The 18042-nt window shown below is 43.7% G+C and overlaps 2 protein-coding genes across 2 annotated transcripts; both read right to left on the bottom strand.

Annotated features, from left to right (window-relative positions):
• Positions 1–4498: 4498 nt before the first annotated feature.
• Positions 4499–7180, bottom strand: rps15a (ribosomal protein S15a). Its single transcript, XM_076038153.1, has 5 exons — positions 7072–7180; positions 6119–6256; positions 5858–5937; positions 5518–5603; positions 4499–4634 (listed from the first exon to the last, which is right to left on the bottom strand). The coding sequence occupies exons 2-5, from the start codon at positions 6249–6251 to the stop codon at positions 4541–4543; spliced, it is 393 nt and encodes a 130-aa protein (XP_075894268.1). The 5' UTR covers positions 6252–6256; positions 7072–7180; the 3' UTR covers positions 4499–4540.
• A 1124-nt stretch (positions 7181–8304) lies between these two features.
• Positions 8305–13178, bottom strand: notum2 (notum pectinacetylesterase 2). Its single transcript, XM_076041196.1, has 11 exons — positions 12833–13178; positions 12514–12566; positions 12099–12194; positions 11918–11978; positions 11267–11397; positions 11059–11161; positions 10524–10712; positions 10332–10432; positions 9901–10048; positions 9740–9787; positions 8305–8825 (listed from the first exon to the last, which is right to left on the bottom strand). The coding sequence occupies exons 1-11, from the start codon at positions 13135–13137 to the stop codon at positions 8522–8524; spliced, it is 1539 nt and encodes a 512-aa protein (XP_075897311.1). The 5' UTR covers positions 13138–13178; the 3' UTR covers positions 8305–8521.
• Positions 13179–18042: the final 4864 nt, after the last annotated feature.

Raw genomic sequence — 18042 nt, 5'->3', positions numbered from 1 at the left:
CATCAGACTGCAGAGGTGTCTAAGCACCTCAAGCACACATAGAATGCAAAAACATTTAGAGCAAACATCAGTTGCCTAAATCAGGAATCCCTCCTTGTTCAAAGCAAAGGGAAAGAAAAAAAATGCTAAATTTAAGCCCTAACCCCAACTCCAACCCCAACCCTAACCCTAACCCTAACCCTAGTCTCTACCGTAGTGTTAGGGTTAGGGTCGGGGTTAGGGTTGGAGCTGTGGCCAGGGTTAGGGTTTGCTAATATTCCTCTCTTTTATCCCTCTGTCATGTAAGTGTGCACCAATGTGAGGTTGAAAGCAGGGTTTTAAAAAAGGACAAAAGGGGTCTTCTATTATAAGCTGAATCCAGGGTTTTTTTTTTTTTTTTGCTTTTACTGCTTCTCCAATATTAATTCTGTTATCTTGGAATCAATCTAAATTACCCTCTAAGCTTGCTCGACCAGCCCTGCCTGACTGCTGAACGATCCAGGCAGCTGCTCATGAGGCATTGTTCTACTGCCCTCAAGTGGTCACAAAAGAAACATCAACGGATTTTTCCCGCCTCAATTGTATCTGGCTCAAATACACCATCTATTATCCCCAGAAAAGCTGGATGAAGGGGATTTATGGGAACTGATGCCCCGATATCGAGTGGCTGGTGAGTTTACAGGGCACACTGGTCACTAGTGATCGGACTTCCATCACCTCTTTTTAGTGAGCCGGACCATTTGTCTCGACTGACCAAGCAGAGCCAACTCTTTATATTCCCCAAAGCTTCTTCATTTTAGTATCCATACATCCAGGTGAAGGCAGGGTCACACAATGAACAAGTCGCCAGTTTATCTCAGGGCTCTTCATTTTACTGCTTGTACTATTAACAACTTAGTGAAATTAAACACTTTCTACTTTGGACAATGAACACATCTATCACTTAAAAAATCCAATACATCCGTTCAACCTTTGTAAAGCTAATTATTTTGTCATTTTAAATAAATTACCATAGACAGTTATTTTTCTTTGCATTTAGAGTCGGTTTTCTCCAGCCAATAAAGGAACTGACTTGTATAACCTCTGCTACAGAAAGCACATAGAAATACAATCATTTTAATTTGATTAAATCCAGAATTGCGTTGCGTGTCGGTGATTTGTGTGGTTCCTCTCAGAATCCACAACCAGCAGCGCTGCCATGTTGCTGTGAAGAACAAGTTTGTGCTGAAGCTTCTCCCTCCTTGAAGATGTTAAACTCCCAAATCGAGATCAAGCTTCTCCAAAGAAGGGTATCAGGGCGCTTGGATGTCAGGCCACATGATGTGAGGCTGATTTTCAGATTTGAACTATTTGAAGTCAGACTTTGATTGGCTCCTTGATCGGATTCTTTAAGAGAACAGCTGAACCTTGAGCCCTTTTTAATTTTAATTAATTGACTCTTGGGTTTTCTCTATGATTATTTGGCGTTGAAAAAAAAAACTTAATTTTCAATTAAGACATGAACGTAGAACACATGAATGAATAACGGTGTCACAGGAGTGGCTTAATGATAAAACGCATCCTGTTTGACACACCATGTCATTCTTGATATTATCTCATTAGAATGGACATTGTATTAATGTAAATAAAGAATCCTCAATAAAAAATATGTTGAGTGTCTTTTACAGAATGTCATTTGCAACATTGTACCTGGTTTGAATCCAGCCTGTGACCATGTGACTGAGCCTCTACTGCAAACTGTGTAGGGCAACAAGCACCAAAATTAATTTTAAATACTGACAAATATAGTTGTGATTTTGACACTTATTGTAAAAACAGTGACACTCATGGGAGTCAAACCAACAACCTCTTGATTCACAGTTCATATATCAATGTGCTGATATCACTCGCAGGGAAGTGAGCCATCAATATGATGGCTGTAAAGAGAGGGCTAAATATTATAACAGCTTTCTGAAGATCTACAGCATGGGGCTTTCTATTGATTTATTATTTATTATTTAACCAGGTAAAAGAAAATGAGATCAAGATGTCATTTTCAAGGTCAACAAGTCACATCATGAAAGATTTAAAAGACGTACGACAAAAAATGTAAACTATAAAAATTAAAATTAAAACATTTCTGCGCAGTAGCTTTTGTTAAAATGGTTACAAACAATAAAAACTGTCTTTAAAAATACATTTTAAAGCTGCAAAACAACCATCTTTGACTAGATTAATCACAACGATCAACTTCCTGCATCTAAAACAGGAAAAAAAAATATGCGCCTTTCAGAGAGAAGACCGACTGATCTTTAACACCCAAAGTCAGTGTTAAAAAAAACATCTGCTGATGAAGGAAATCCATGTTTTCCATGTCAGGTGATTCATTTCGGATAAAGGAGCAGAACAAACAGCAGCGGGAGCGGCCGCTGCCTCTGGCTCTGGGAATCCCAGCCAACGCTGTGTTTCACTATTAATGTATTCTATTTGTTTTGGAGCAATGCACATCTCCCCCCACCTCCACCACGGCCCCTCAGGGACATCTCGGAGACCCAGCGGGGACACACACGCAGTGGTGGCAGCAGGAACACTGCCAGGCTGCGGCGTTCCCATCATCCCGCCGCCGGCGCAACAGATTTGTCTTCAAACACGCTGTCGCTGCAGAGCTTCGGGTGGAAGCGGGAGGCCTTTCTTCCAGGCTGCTCCAGGTTCAGTGTCTTCACAACCAATAGCTTTATGCTCTCATTCTAGAGAATTAAAAAAAAAAGTGATATCACAAGTTGTGAGCCACTGAAAGAAATAAACTGACTACATGGGAGAAAACCATAAAATCATAGGACACCTCAGGATAAAAAATATAGAGAGATAAGACACGAACCTGTGTCTTATTCAACTCAGTTTTTAGATAAAAGGATATTCCGTGCTATTTCCTGCTTGAAGCAGTACTGGAACTGCACAGCTCAGGTGCTGCCACTCGATAGTAGATCTTTCTAAACACCAAAAAACTAAAAGGTCTTATCCCACTTTCTTTACCTTTATCACTTCATTCACTTATGACCTTTAATTTCATTCTTTGAATACTTAAACTAATGTACAGCTTACTATTGATTAGGAAGCCTGATGATAGTATATGATTATTTTTTGGATGAGGGGTGGGATCGAATAAGTTTTGCTTCTCTCCATTCATTTCCAGATGTGTAAAATCAACTCATTTGTTGTTTTCAATTTCATGTTTTTGTCATTTTGCTCCTGTGTCCACTACTGCATGATAGTTATTCATTTTCTTCTTTTTTTCTTTTTTTTTTACAACTAATAATAATACTTGAACATTTAAAAATATTTAAAGTATTTTAATTTGTGGTTTAAAAAGCCCAACACCTACAACATGCACTGTTTTAAATCCGGATATTCATTTTGGAACAAAGCATCTCCACCTTGTAGGTTAACAAAAACCCAGAAGTATTCTCAAGATTTTAGGCCTCAAAAAAGAGACATCAGAGATTGGATGGAAGGACATTTTGCAGGCTCGACAGATTCAAAACTCCTCTAGAAAATTATCAGAGTGTTTGTTGGCCCAAGTGCTGCCCAACATCTGAGCACCTCTCCGGGCAATTCCAACACGCCGCTTTAAAAGCCCTCTGCAGGCACAGTGAGCTGTTTACAAGGCCAATCTGTGTGCACTATCAAGTTTACTCGCCGGAGCCGGGACAGCCGACCCCAAGACGGTTAAATGTTAAAAGGCTCAGAGCCGACGTAGCATTAGAGCAGCACTTTGCTCCCGTCTCTCTCCAATTGCTGTAGCGGCACAACTTTGTTTTTCTCCTTCCTACAAGGCAGAGCTTAAGTGCTGCGAGGGAGCCGAGTGGTCTCAGCCCACAAGGAGCGCACGGACAGAGGTGATGCATTAGCAGGCTGTTAGCGCTGCTCCGCGGGGCTCGGCAGCCAGACTCCTGAGAGGCTCCCAGATAAGACAAAACATACCGAGGACTCGTGGAAAAGGTCACACACACACACACACACACACACACACACACACACACACACACACACACACAGTCGGTGTGTATGTAGGTGTTTGGTTATCACTGAGACCGTCAGGTCGGAGGGTTTTTGCCACTTCCACTAATAGTTTTCAGTTGGAACAAGGTTGTCTGTGACATTTGTGAGCGGCTGGAGTCAATATTGGGGGACGACAGGCTGAGTGACGAGTTGGATGCACAGCTACAGGAAGTTAGAATTTCATGGCTTGTTACATTTTGCTAAACTGTGCACACAAATGAGCAATCTTTTTTCCAGTGTTGTTAATTAAAATCAACACTTTATAGAAAAACAGTCTACGTTCCATTTTTCTTAAGTTGTCCTTTACAGGTAGTACAAGTAGCCTTTCCTGTCCTGACATTTTTAAAGACAAATGTACTAGCAACTCATTGCTTGGGAAAAAAAAGTCCTTCAACAGCCTCTTCTGTGTGTGTCCGTGTAAGGTGTACATCATAAGGATGATGAAACACCATGGGTGAAACAAAACCACAGCACACTGGCAGATTTTCTCCTGGCTGTTTTTTTATTAGCAGTTCTTTACATGTTAGAAAAAGAATCCGAGGATTTTGCCTCCCGTGTGTTTCCGTCTGGCTTCTTCGTGGTCCATGATGCCAGCTGAGGTGGTGAGCACAAGGTATCTGGAGACACAAAACAGGCTCGTCAGCCGACAAAGCAGCAGAAACACAGGCGAAGGGTGCAGGGGACAATGAGGCAGGTAACTGTAACAGGACATTCACAGCAGGTGGGCGTCATGTGAACGCTCCCAAACTGGTGGCAATTCAGATAAAAGGAGGTGATGGAACCCTGTTTTGATTGAAGTCCATTTCTATTTTAATACTCACAGGCCACCAAGATTATCTGTGTATGTGATCACGTCACAAAAGGTGCTACTTGTTAACGACAACATGAGTGGGAAACCACAAATCAATATGGCCACTTAATCCAGGGTTTGTGAAGCGGACAATCTGATTCCTTCGTTTAAAAGCGTTCAGATTACTATAATGTGGCAATGTGAATGCACTTACTGGGGAAAAACAATACAACCAAAAACCATCGGAATCAAGTAGTCACACAGTACACATTAATGTGCGCCACAACCAACGGACCGTCTCCCATCAGTCTACAATGACTTTATGACTATGCCAAGGGAATAAATCACAATCAAAGATGAAGACTGTTAACTGCCATCAAAAACTGCCTTCTGTCATTTTGTCCAGTGCTGGAACATTGTTCAGCTGCGACTAACGAGGAATTTCAAACAGATTGCGTAGAATCATTGACTACACAATTTTGAACTCCCCACTGAAAGCTCTTACATTCACACAAATAACCCAAGTTCCTTAGCAGTTTAACAGAAACTAGAGCAACAATATCAATACATAATACTGACACGAGACAGTGATCAGAGCGCCAATCAGGCCATTGCTGAAAATCTGTCTAAGAGGAAGGACGCAGACTTTCAAACCCCAATATTGTCCTTCATTGTCTTCCAGACTACACCACTGCTGAAGATGCTCTTACCCGAACAGTCTGGAGGGCAGCAGGTTGTTCTGCCACTTCTCCAGGTCCTTGAGCTGAAGATCAAAACGTGGACTGATCACGCCACACTGGAAGAAGAAAAGGGATGGAAAAACAGTTGAACTTTGTAACTGCACAACAGGTTAGAAAATATTTTTCAAACTATTTTTGAAAAGCACAGGTGTAATAAGGGATTACATTTTTAGTGAAATACCAACTTCTTATTTTTGTAAGATGCCACATTAATAGAAGAATGTGGAGGACATGACTGTTGCATAGATGATAACCGAAACACTGAGCTTTGTGTAATCTTGTTTCCAATATTCAAACACAGTCATCTCACCTTGTTCAGCCTGCCAGTGAGATTGACGACAATTTTCCCGGCTCTGTGGTCGTCGATAATCTCAAACTCTCCAATGTAACCTGGACAGAGGAACAGTGGAAAAGTGAGTTAACCCCATGAAAATCCATTCACCGTAAGATGCTTCAGGTGGAACACTAAGCCGAGCGTCTATTGTTGCTCAGAAGACCTCCTATACTTGAAGGCCAACCACGCTCCAACAAAAGCATGCACTCCGTGTTTCCAGACTGTAAGCCCACTTACCGTGTTTCATCATGACGGTCAGGAAGCGCACAATGACCTTGGAGCAGGGTCTAAGGAGGACCTGGCGTTTCCCACGCTTCTCAGCATTGTTGATGCATTTCAGGGCATCTGCGAGAACGTTCATGCGCACCATGATGCCTGCAAAGAGAGGGATGAAAGTTCAAGAGGGAGACTAGCACTATGGGAACTTCTACTCAGTGTTCTGCGTCATCTACCAATGAAGAGATAACAAAAAAAATCGTCTACACTAGTAAGACAAGAGCAAAGTTAACCTTTGTCACATTGACTCTGGGCATCAATCTAATTGAAAAATTGTAATGATAAAATAGCGAATGATACAATGGAAATGTCTATTGACGTTTGATGCTAAGATGCTAAACAAGTGAAGGCTAATAAGACGTTTCTACCAAGACGCTATCAACGACAATGTTCCTCTAAGCACGCATATCACCCACCGCTACACAACGCACATAGAGTAGAAAAAGGGCTTCTGGCGCTATTAAGCGTTCACAGACTCCCAGAAGATCTACCACGGCATGGCCAACATAGCCCTTTAGCATTGTGCCGCTTCGTTAGCTGGCACAACACGTACAGGAGATTCTCCAAGGCTCCACCGACACTGTCAAATCTTTGTATACTGTGAAACGTACATACGCTGGTGGTATATTTATTTATTTTTTAAAAGAAATATCATTTCTGGTCGTTTACAGTAGAGACATCATGAGAAGTCCTAGCATAGGACGCACCGCTTCCCAGGGCCAGACGGGGAGGGCTAGCGTCTGGAATCAAAGAGCCAAACTGTGCTCAAGTGCTTCAGAGAATCACAACGATAATCAGCTCAGATGATTAAGGTACGATTTTACTCCAATGTGATCATCGTGTATGAACGTTTTGCCCTCAGATGCTTAAGATCCATGGAAGATTGTGAGCGATAGAAAAAGGGAGCATCTTACCGGTTCTGCAATATGGCGGAAAGAGGAAGTCGGAAAGGACCGCAATGCATTATGGGTGGAAGACCAAAGACATTTTCAAGGCGAGATGAGTGCTGCGCGTTTACTGAAAAACGTAACCAACCATTTACAGTTGGTAACAGCACAAACACTTATAGCGGTATGAAGAAAATTGACTGTCTATAATGTTTTCTGTATTGATAAATAGGTATGTAAAAACATGTGTATATATAGATATATATAGATATATATATTCAAATAATATTCTTTTTAAAAAAAAGTTTTGTAAGAGCCCAAACTTTAGATTTAATGATTTAATTTTAAGTAAGTAAAGCGGTTTTCTAAAGCGAATGCGTTTATGAAAGTTGCTTCACCTTTTTACAATGGTAGAATTTTAATAAATATCGTAGCCTGATAATTTCCACGACCGGATTCAGAACGAGCTCGGTAGTACAGTAGCGCCCTCCCGTGGCGTTTCGAGGATGAACATATACTTTGCCCTTTGCCCTTCCGTGTATTGCGCGAAATGCCCCTTAACAGCATGTTCAGCAGGAGTAGCAGGACAGACAGACCGAACAGAAAAGTGGTGGGATTTCAAGTTCAGTTTAATACGGCACATTTGGTTTTTATCTTCACTTTCATTTTCAGCTTAACTGATGTTTCAGTTGAACAACAAAATCAGCGAGCAAGAGTCTTGTCTTTATTACAGTGTTGTCATTATTATTCATCTTACATGACGCTGACAATCATTTGAGCATATTCATGAAAAAAATAAATGAAGGTCTGCATTGCAACAGCCATTATGGTGAAATATGCCATCTGAGAAACTGAAACACAGCCAATTTACAGATGGCTACATCTTTCAAAAAACTTTCTTTTGATTTCACACTTTGTAGACAGAAACCGTGGTCTATGAACAGCAACAGTTAATCACACATTTGTCTGGCATGCAAAAAAAAATTGCTTAAATATATATTTAATGGACTAACATACTAGCGTGTAAGCTAGAGACTAGAAAAACTCATCAACGTCACATTCTCATCTTTAGAACAAAGTGTAGAAGAGATTCTTGCTTCAAAGTAACAGTCAATATGTGGCCAACCATGAATATCTACTATTGACTAAACCTTTAATCAAAGCTGAGTCAAGCGCTTAAGAGCTAAAGTACATAATGTGCTTTTCAGGCCTCTGTATAGGCCTGATTCCGTAAAAGCTATTGAATCTGGTGCATTACTTTTGATGTTTTCCTTTTATTTATTTTCATGGGCACTGATGGGGATGAAAGTGTGTGGTTGTAGGGATGCTGTGTCCAACAACCTGATAAAACTCAAGTGTGGACCCCCTCCTGAGACATGGTAACTGGATTTCTTTTCTCATTCTGCGATTATTTTGTTCTATCATATTCTCCCCGGCCTTGGCGTGCTACCCCTAAGCCTGCTATACAATTAAACTCTTAGCCACCATTGCTGACCATGCTGGCCAGAGAATCTGCGTCTCCCTGGCGATTCACTCCCAGCTTGTGGAGGTTGAGTCCCATGGCGACCAACATCTGGAGGAGGGTGAGCTCCTGTTGGGTGGCCTGGTCCACCAGGGCCGGGCAAGTGGGGTTGCACTGGGGCACTTGGCAGGCGTCCAGCAGGTGGAAAGGACACCCTTTAGCAGGGGTCTTGTTGTTGCGCGTTGCATCCAGGCTCCTCTCCCAGCAGTGCAGGGCCCGGGGTAGAGAGGTGCCTCTGAGCTGGAAACTCACCCAGTTGCTATATGAGAACAAGTGAGGGAAGTTAAGAGATATTTGATAAAGTACAGGTAGTGACAAAGTCCAATTTTAAGCTTCTAATGGATGATGGGTGCACTGTTTAGACGTGTATTCGGCAAAAAAAAAAATTAAAAAATGGTATTATCGTCATGCATTGGGGACACAGTGCGCTTTGTTTCTTTTTGCATCCAAAGTTTAAAGTCAACAGAAATTAGAAAATGAAAGCAATTTAGAGCACAGTCAAAAACGGTTTGCTATCTCATTAGCCCCCTTTGTTAACATAATTGATCAACTTAAAACCACCAGTGACAAACCCCAGCCTCCGTTGAAAGCAAAGCTTGGCTGCCCTCTAGTGGCTCGGAGTAGCCTTACACTAAAACGCGAAATATGGCTCAACAGTAAAATAGCTCAAATAAAATAATGAAAGACACAAGGTGAGATGACGGTATTTTTAAGTGCCCTCATTGTCATGTCATGTTATCATGTAATGATCTAAGAACTGAAACCTTTGCTCACTTTTTTTAAGGCAATAATCCGCCTGCTGCTGTGGAATCACGTACCACGACCTCAGACCTTTTGCTCATCCCATGAAAATTCGGCAGAGCCAATAAATACCCCGAACATAGCCTGAGTCTGGAAAGCCAGCTTGGGGCCGCATCGCCCCATCAATCCAACCGTGCGGCAAAATGATGACTGTGTTCACAGGGGCACAGAGGGGTTAGGGAAAGTGTGAAATGGCATTCGGTGACACGGAGAATGCCGAGTGATGGACGAGTGGACGAAAACAGCAGCATGAGCTCACTCAGTAGAGATAGATTATTGGCGGGAATGAGGCGGCGGGTTAAAAGTGCAGAAGCCCCCTTACAACCGCAGAGGGCTCAGATGTCTTCTCTTTTTTTTCTTCTTTTTTTTTACCTTTTGGTTATTGCTGTGTGGGAGATGCAGGAGGGAGCAAACACAGCCCTGGAAAATACAAAGAAAAAAACACAATCATTTTCAAGATGCCGGCTACGCACTTTGGGGCAACACTGTAATTGTGTGTTTTCTCTCTCTGAAGCAGGTTTGCAGGGACCTACGTGACGTCTCTCAGGGAGTTCTTGAGCTCTCGGCCCAGATTGCGCATGTACTGCCACTGCTCCTCCGACAGACTCTGGCCCCCCATGTAGATGTTCTCAACTCTCAGCTGCTCCTCGTCGAAAAGCCACTGCACAACAAACAGAGGGGCTAAAAAGACAAAGAGACACACATTTAATACCATGTTTCTTTTTTAGACAGTGATCCAATTATTTTTTTGTTAATTGAAAAAGGTACACTGAGTTGACATTTGGCTCCTGATGCCGCAATGTCTCTCTTTTCTTTCCTCTGCTGAGCTTTAATTGCAAATTACTAATATCCTCATGTAGCGGTGAAAGCGTTATTCATTTTAGACAGGAAACAAATAGTTCTCCGGTGCAATAGTGCACTTGTGTAGAACTCAAAATACGGGTCATGCTGCATGTTCACTCACAGGTCAAGGTGGAATACAGCCTGTGTCCAAAGAAGCACTGCCACTCCTCTCCTTTCTTGTAGAGCTGTCGGCATCTGTCAGGCACAACCCCGTTCCATCGCCTGATATAAAAAACAAACAACCACACACACACATGTTGTCAATACAATCAAACAGTGTCTTCCCCTCAACACACTGTGGTCACCCTGATACCTGAGTCCCAGCTTGATGGCATCCTCGGGTGAGCAGGAGACACCTTCAGGGCAGTTTGGCGATCTCGGCTGCTTGCTCTCCAGAAACCAGCCAGAGTCCACAAGGCCACGGACCTGAGCCTCGGCACCGAGCTGCTGCAGCTGAGCGGCCACCCGCTCAATGTTCAACAAGACGCCGGTTCCGCCAGCGCTGCATGGGCCAAGAAAAACGGTGTTGAGTTTCACCAGAGGTATGAAAAACAGCAGCGCGCCAGCTGATAGCTGGGACTGAAACTGATGTGGGCGGGTCCGTCGCTGGCTCGGCGGGGTCCGCAGCAATGCTGCTAACCTGGGAGGAATGTTCGCCACTGCGGCGCAAGGCCCGGGCCCTTTCATAGACTTTATGTCACCGCTCAACAGTTGAGGGGAAACATCTTCATTGTTGACAAGAGGATGCGCTCAAAATAGGTGCTTGCTCGCTCACCGTCGGGTAAGCAGATGGACCAGGAGCTGTGGTCAAATGCAAAGCGCTATGCTAAGTGATAAAACACACTCACCTTGTTCCGGACAGCAGGACAACCTTGGCCTGTTTGATTCCCCTGGGCACCAGGTCTTTGATGACCTCGCGGATGATTAAAGATCCCATGAAGGTGTACTCGGCTGATTGCCAACAGAGAAGTGCCGAAACAAGCAGGCAAAATGAGATTTTTTTTGACTTACATCTTTTCTTATTTCTTTTACTACCTTATATCGTTCTATACGTACTCGCGCTTGTATTTGTACTTGGGTTTGTATTTGTGTGTCTCTCTCTTTCTCGTCCCTGCCGAGGCCTCGGGGGAGGGGTTGGGGTAGGTCCGGTGCCACTCCATACATCACTTGAGCAGTATGGGATGAATCTGAAGAAAAAGTGATACCCATCATTTTGTAAAACCATTAACACATTGTAATGAACCAAGAGTTGTTCGTCATGTGTCAGATAAATTGATTGAAAAAATTATTGATTCCAACTATAACCCTAAATTCCACTTGCTGTGCACCAACTAAAATTTGGAAAAAGCTGACTGAACATCTAGTATCCTGGGCACTGTTCCAGTGGGCAGATTCAATTTGTTCCTTTGGTCAAGTAACAAAGAACCAGCCGCTCATTGAGTCAACCATCCCATCAGTTGACACAATTTGGTTGCGAATTTGGGCCAGTCTGGGCCAATAGCAGGGCTGATAATTGCTGAAAACATCGATCCAGTTTGGAGATCATTGGCGCACAACAAAATGGAGAGTGACTTTAATTGAATATTGTTGTTGTATGTCTGGTGCCTTGCAGCTGTCATTTTGCATTTGAATCATATAAAAGGCCGAACCATCATAAGTTTCTGTGCAGCTGTAGCAAACAGCATAAAGGGAGAAAAAAATACCTACACAATATTGGTGTTATGCCAGTGTGGGTTCTCTTCTGCTTGAGGAGACAGTATTCCAGTTCCTGCAAATTGACCAGCCAGATGTCATGAAAATATCCCGATGGTCTGCCAGGGATTACGTAAAATAAGTAAACGGGGGGCCGTGTATGCCATCTTTTTAAAAACCCGGCCGACTGACCTACCTCTCTTTGTTTGGGGCCAGCCTGATGAGCTCATTAGACGGGGTGTATTTTGGTACCTGGAATCACAGGTCTCTCTGCTGTGGCAGCACCAGCCACCTAAAAATAATGGAGACTAATGTTAGAAACTCACATCAGTCATGGCGAGGGAGACCCTCACAGTCTCGTCTGAGATGCTGGAGCAGAGCGGATGGAGAGACAAATTCACTGGGCTCAGAACGCAATAACAAGTCCAAGTGAATTTCATTAATTTGTTGATTTTCTTTTGTCTCACCAAGGGGGACAAAAATAAGCAAAGAAAATTGGAACATGACAGGATACAATGACATCCCCTTTAAAATTCCATCAGGTAGGCGTCACTTTAAAAACATCTGACCTTTGGCGACAAAATCAACCAGTTGGACTTTTAAATACTTACCTTCCAGAAATAAGAGCCAGCGGCGGCTTCCTCTAAACTCCTTTAGGTAAAACCTGCAGAAGTGTAAACACATAGGAGAAAAAAATAATCAAGGGGCGGGAATTATCATTATTTATATATTAAATAATTGATTGCACAACGACAATAGTATGACAAATATACAGAGTTGGGCCTAAAGTTGGAATAACTTCTTGCATCTCACTTCTGATCAGGCACAATGATCATACACAACAAAAGTTTCAACCTTAGGAGCAGAAACAAATATCCAGCAAATACTTCCATCAGAAAAAGTGAGAGAAAAACGTGAAGGACATCTCACCCCGCTGCTGTTCCATCGTTACACGTCACTCTGGTGTTCTTGAGGAAGTGCAGCCTCATATCGTCGGTCTGCTGTGCCGCTCGACCACCTGCTGCAGCTTCCTGTGCTGCCTCGGCTGAGCCCCCGGAGCCTCCAGGCCCTCTGGAGCTCCCAGTGGTCTGATGGACCACAGGGGGAGTCTGACTCTCCGCTCTTTGGCTTCCACTCGGCTTCCTGGGGGATTTGGGGGTTTTGGCATTTCGGTTGTTCTGGCAGCAGATTCCACCGAGTAGAAGCAAAAAAGCAACGTGGCTCAGCAGTCTCATATCTGAGGGGACGTAAACAAGGAAAGAACGTGTTCACGGGTTGTTGTTTACTCATTGAAAGAAAACAGACAGAATTGTTGCCACATCAGAACTTTTCCAACCCTTAAAAGTTATTCAGTGTTTTTGGTGTAAATGGTGAAACAAATTGCAAGAGATGTTAATATATCACGTAAAGGATAGAACAATAGTGGCTAAAAGTGAGCTGACCTTCTCTGCAGGTTTGGACGGGGTTCCTCTGAGGCGCTGGTGCTGCTGAGGAGAGAGCGAGCTGGCAGGTGAGGTGAGAAGTTGGAGGGTGACAGGAGTGATGGAGCCTTGACCAGGTTTCGATGAAGACTGCCAATCACCCGTCGGCTTTATAGCGCCACCATGAGGATCAGATTTCCTCCCATTTTTTTCCCCTCGCCGGCCTGACACAAACGGCTGACGACACGCAGGCAAGGGGGTGTGTGTATGGATGGGGGGGTGCAGAGGGGGGTGGTCCCGGCTGGCCAGTGGTGTGGCGCAAAGTAGAGGCACGCGTTTCTCTGGAACGCATAACATGTTGCGCACACGCCCATCGCGCCGTCCGTCCGCCCTCGTTTGATGGGGTGGAGCCGTGGTTCAAGAACGGGCTCCCATGCCGCCCCAGTCTCTGATTGCCGGCACTTTGATTTCACCATCGACATGGTCAGAATAACTGCGAAGGCCCTTAGCGTGGTATGTGACCCCGCAGGTCAATGGAGCATGCACCTCAAACGCTTTCTGACATGGGAAGGAGAGGTACGGTAAGGTTCCCGCGTGCTCTCAAGGCACAGGTGGCGGACAGTCAAGTGTGCAGTCGGACCCACTGCGAAAGTAATCGTCAGAAAGAGTTAATGACTCTGATTCAGTCGGTGATTCTTTTTTCAACCAATGTTGTGTTTCAAAAGGCAGTTTTATTTGATGTATGTATGTATGTATGTATGTATGTATGTATTGTTGTAACTTTGGAACAATATTGTTTCAATTACGTTATAAAGTGACAGTAATTTATGAAAAAGAAATTGGGCTGCATCTTAGATTGCTAATAATCTTCTTCTTTTTTTTCTTTTTCTTTTTGGCTCTCTTCAGTTTCAAAATGAATTTGAATTCAGGACTTGACCAACTTTTCCTTCTTGCCTCTGACAAACGATACAAAGCCAAGGATGTGCATAATTCAAATAAAACTTTTTCCTCCTGTAGCTCAATCAAGAGTAGCTCAAAATGCAGAGTGTATAATTTGAATGAAGTGCGTTCCCTACAGATATGTGAACACAATAATGGCCACATGAGAGACCAGTGATGGAACAAAATCTTACTGCCTTGTCAGAAAAGTCTCCCTCAAGCACTTCCTGCTAGCGCTGCCTCTTTCCACGATGGCCATAAAGGAAACAAAGCAGCTCAAAAAATATGGCTGAGAATCGTGGGCACCGGCATGCAATATAAAACGGGGCCCCGAGGAAATCCACAAGCTGAAAGGAACCCACCGCGCAGAACAATTCTTCATTTCTTTTGTTGTCCCGTAGCGTTCCCTCCGCAATCTGTCTCCCCAGAAATCAATGTTGCAGCCTTACCTTAAATTGCTGAGAAACAAATATATCACCGTGTCGGTGCATTTCAAAGACAGACAGATGGATAGCTGCTATTTTCAGACCTTTTGTGTGTGTGTGTGTGTGTGTGTGTGTGTTTACGAGAGATTGAACAGGAGCTGTTTCTGCCTAGAGGCTGCAGATCAGAACTATTAAATGGAGTCCGTGTCAACACTCAGTGTTGTTTAACTCCTGCAACCTCCCACATGTGCAACATTGTAGCTTTGGCTCTTCAACATTGGAACCAAACGTTGGGCACTCATCGTTTGTCTCTTCGCTTTCAAAATAACAACATTTAGCAAAGAGCCATACGGTGCTGGTGGGCCACAGTGAACTTCACCATGACGGGCGGCCACCACGCTGACCCCGAGTGCAGCATGGGAGGCATTCTTTCTCCCATTGTGTTGTTATTTTTCACAGCCAACCTCCAAGGTCAGGACACCTAAAGCCCGGGTGGTCCGAGCACTTTGTCTGCTGAGCATGTGTGTCATCGCCAGCTCCGAGGGAGCCGAGAGGGCCGTGAGCCGCCAGCGAGAATGCCTGTCGACCTGATGGCTTCAAAAAACAACGAGCCAGACGCGGCGCACATGTGCTGCATTCTCACCAGCGGTGAGCAGATGAAGCGGCCGCTCGCAGGTTTGCGACCTCTGAGAAGTCAATACCAAAAAAGCATTGAGGTAAAATTGTTTAATAAAGGTACAGATAGGGTGTATGATGTGAAACATAGGGCCTTTTTGCAGCGACCCATGCTATGTTGCTTGTGTAATTTGACAATGTGTGGCAGTATTGCCCTGAATCTATATTGTCACCAGCTGTGTTGGGGGGGGTAACGAGTTCCATGTTTACAAGATAAAGGTAATCGTAATGAGTTATATTGCCGGAAAAATGTGTAATCAAATTACAGTTACTTGTGGAATTACTTACGATTGCAATTTTAATTACATCTGACCAATATTTACAAAAAACTACTTTGCATGGTTTTCTGACCTTTTGTCTTTCTTTTTTTCATTCTGCTGAACGCTCAACATTGTGAGGTCTAAACAATCAAGAACATTTTTTCAAAATGTAGAAAAGTAAAGAAAAATAGGATTACATTTCTAAATTCTGAACAAATGTTCTCCACTGCCTGTAATCAAATGGAATTAGTTACATTACTTTGATAAAGTAATTGAAATAGTTACATTACTATTACATTTTCAAGAACTTGTAATTGTAAGTAATCTCGCCAGCACTGGTCACCAGCTGTGCGGGGGCAAAGAGGCCCGTGATTAATAGGAGAGAACAGCGGCGTCTTTGCAAGGCACATGAAAACATGGCTCGGGGGAATCGATATGAGCCCCTGCTGGAGTAACTCTCTGTTCTCAATCAGCCGAGCTGACAGATGAGGTCTTAGCAGGAGCGGTGTGAAGTCCACCATCCCCCCCGGCTCTCGCTACCCTCGGCCACTGTATGAGGCTAGCAGGTGGGTGGGCAGAACTATTCCTTAAACCGGGCGTTAGGAGGCCTTGCGTGGTAACCTTCTGCAGGCTCGCCAATGAGCCTGAGTGATAGATGAGGGGGAGGCGGGGGGGGTCGAAGGCAGGGGGTGCAATGTGCTCGGGAGGCAGAAGGTGCGACAGCGGCGGCGGCGGCTTGATGTAACAAGATCCAGAAAACAGTAGCGGGCAAGTGAAAAAGTTTGTGCTGCAAGGAGATGCAGCAGATTCTGCGGAGGCCCTCAGAAGCAGCCATCGCTCAAGTCAGGTGTCCTTCCAGGAGTCACGCTGTCGTACTGAAAGTCTTAGAAAAGCAGCACACACAAGAAGCAAAGGAGTCCAACAACAGAGCCCAATGGATTGTTCATTGTTAATTTGATAGCTTGGTTACAAAACTGCTGGCGATCAAATTAGGAGTAATATTTAGGGCAAGTACATGTGCAAGTATTCTAAGTGGTTTTGGTATATTAAAATTTGCTTTTGTAAATTTAATAAAATGTATCTATCTGCTAAACAGCCAGTATAGATACATTTTTAACATACATACAAGCCCACTCAGAGCTAGCTGTGGTTCACTGGTTCAGTGTCATAGTAAAAAATGTATGTATGTATGTTGTCCACATGTCATGCCTTCAGTTTTGCAGTTTATTCTTGTTTTTTCGAATGTGAAAATGTCATTATGTATAGAGTCACTCCCTCTATTTTTTCCCCTGTTTTAAAAATGTGTCCAACTGCAGGTTGGCAAGAGGGATTAACAAGAGTTGAAATCCCAGCAATCTAGCTGTCATGGAAGGTTAAGATATTTATCGATAAAATAATTGCTACAGGTTAACGTCACCCAAAAACTAGAGCTCTGCAGGTTGTTCATTTGCCAGTGCCACCAGTTCTGGAGGAACTGTTAGCGAGTATGTGGATGGGGCATTGTGCAGGATAGAGGTATAGAGGTGCACCCTGTGCTTGAACAGGTCAGGTTCTAACATCTTTAAGTCTCATAACACATTGGAGCAGCATCGTGGCCTTGGACTCATGCTGGATGAAGCACCAGACCTGTCAGCGCAGTGATGGATATCAGCACCGGGGTCACATCGTGCACAACTCTGGCACTCAACAATAAGCCCTTTGCGTAAGTCTTCAAACCTGATGGGCAATGCAGCTACCACACAGCACATAGTGGAAAATGTTATACAAGCCCATCTCCAGAGGAGAGTAATACACAATACTTATAAACAAAAAGCTGGATTATGGGCACATTAAAAGAGATTTTGTTATCAGTGCCGGCAATTTGAAGTATCTTCCTTGATGGTCATATAAAACAAACCCACAGTGGCCACAAAATTAGACACGAACAATTAGAAACCTCTTGCCGGCAGTGAACTTTCCTCAAAGACTGACCTTGGTGTGTGTGGGTTTTTGTTTTTTTTTCTACCACTGGTAGGTGGCACAGCGTGACAGGCCATAAATCACAGATTCCAGCTGAAGTGATGTCAGCCCCCTTTGCATCATGTGTTATTGCTGCACACTGCGAAGACACGCAGGCACGTGATCACAGCTCTTTCAGGGCACGCAACAAGCTAAATCACCCCGAAGATCCATGGCAGAGGTGCACAGGAACGTGTGCACGCACGCATTGCGCATATTTTATGCAAGATCACTTCACTTTCAGCATAACGTGAACCATTTTGTTCCCTCACGTGAACTCGTAGAATATGGTGACATCAGCCCACAGGTATTTTTATGTATAGACGTCCCGCAGAGTGTTTAAAAATATTTACTGTTTACTATTTATAATGTCGCTTGTGGCTGTTTTTCAGCTCGTGCTAGTTGTATGTGAATAGTTGACC

Source organism: Nelusetta ayraudi, unplaced genomic scaffold, assembly GCF_046127955.1.
Source record: "Nelusetta ayraudi isolate G7.1 ecotype Tasmania unplaced genomic scaffold, CSIRO-AGI_Nayr_v1 ptg000004l, whole genome shotgun sequence".
NCBI classification, from domain to species: Eukaryota; Metazoa; Chordata; class Actinopteri; order Tetraodontiformes; family Monacanthidae; genus Nelusetta; species Nelusetta ayraudi.
This window is presented reverse-complemented; position numbering and strand designations above follow the sequence as displayed.

Coding starts and splice junctions, on each gene's coding strand:
- rps15a (XM_076038153.1), bottom strand. CDS start 6,251: ATGGTGCGCATGAACGTTCTCGCAGATGCCCTGAAATGCATCAACAAT. Junction 5,938..6,118: donor GACCGTCATGATGAAACACG/GTAAGTGGGCTT, acceptor TCCTCTGTCCAG/GTTACATTGGAGAGTTTGAG. Junction 4,635..5,517: donor CTGCCCTCCAGACTGTTCGG/GTAAGAGCATCT, acceptor TTGTGTCTCCAG/ATACCTTGTGCTCACCACCT.
- notum2 (XM_076041196.1), bottom strand. CDS start 13,137: ATGAGACTGCTGAGCCACGTTGCTTTTTTGCTTCTACTCGGTGGAATC. Junction 10,433..10,523: donor GCCATCAAGCTGGGACTCAG/GTATCAGGGTGA, acceptor TTTTTATATCAG/GCGATGGAACGGGGTTGTGC. Junction 10,049..10,331: donor GCTGTATTCCACCTTGACCT/GTGAGTGAACAT, acceptor TTGTCTTTTTAG/CCCCTCTGTTTGTTGTGCAG.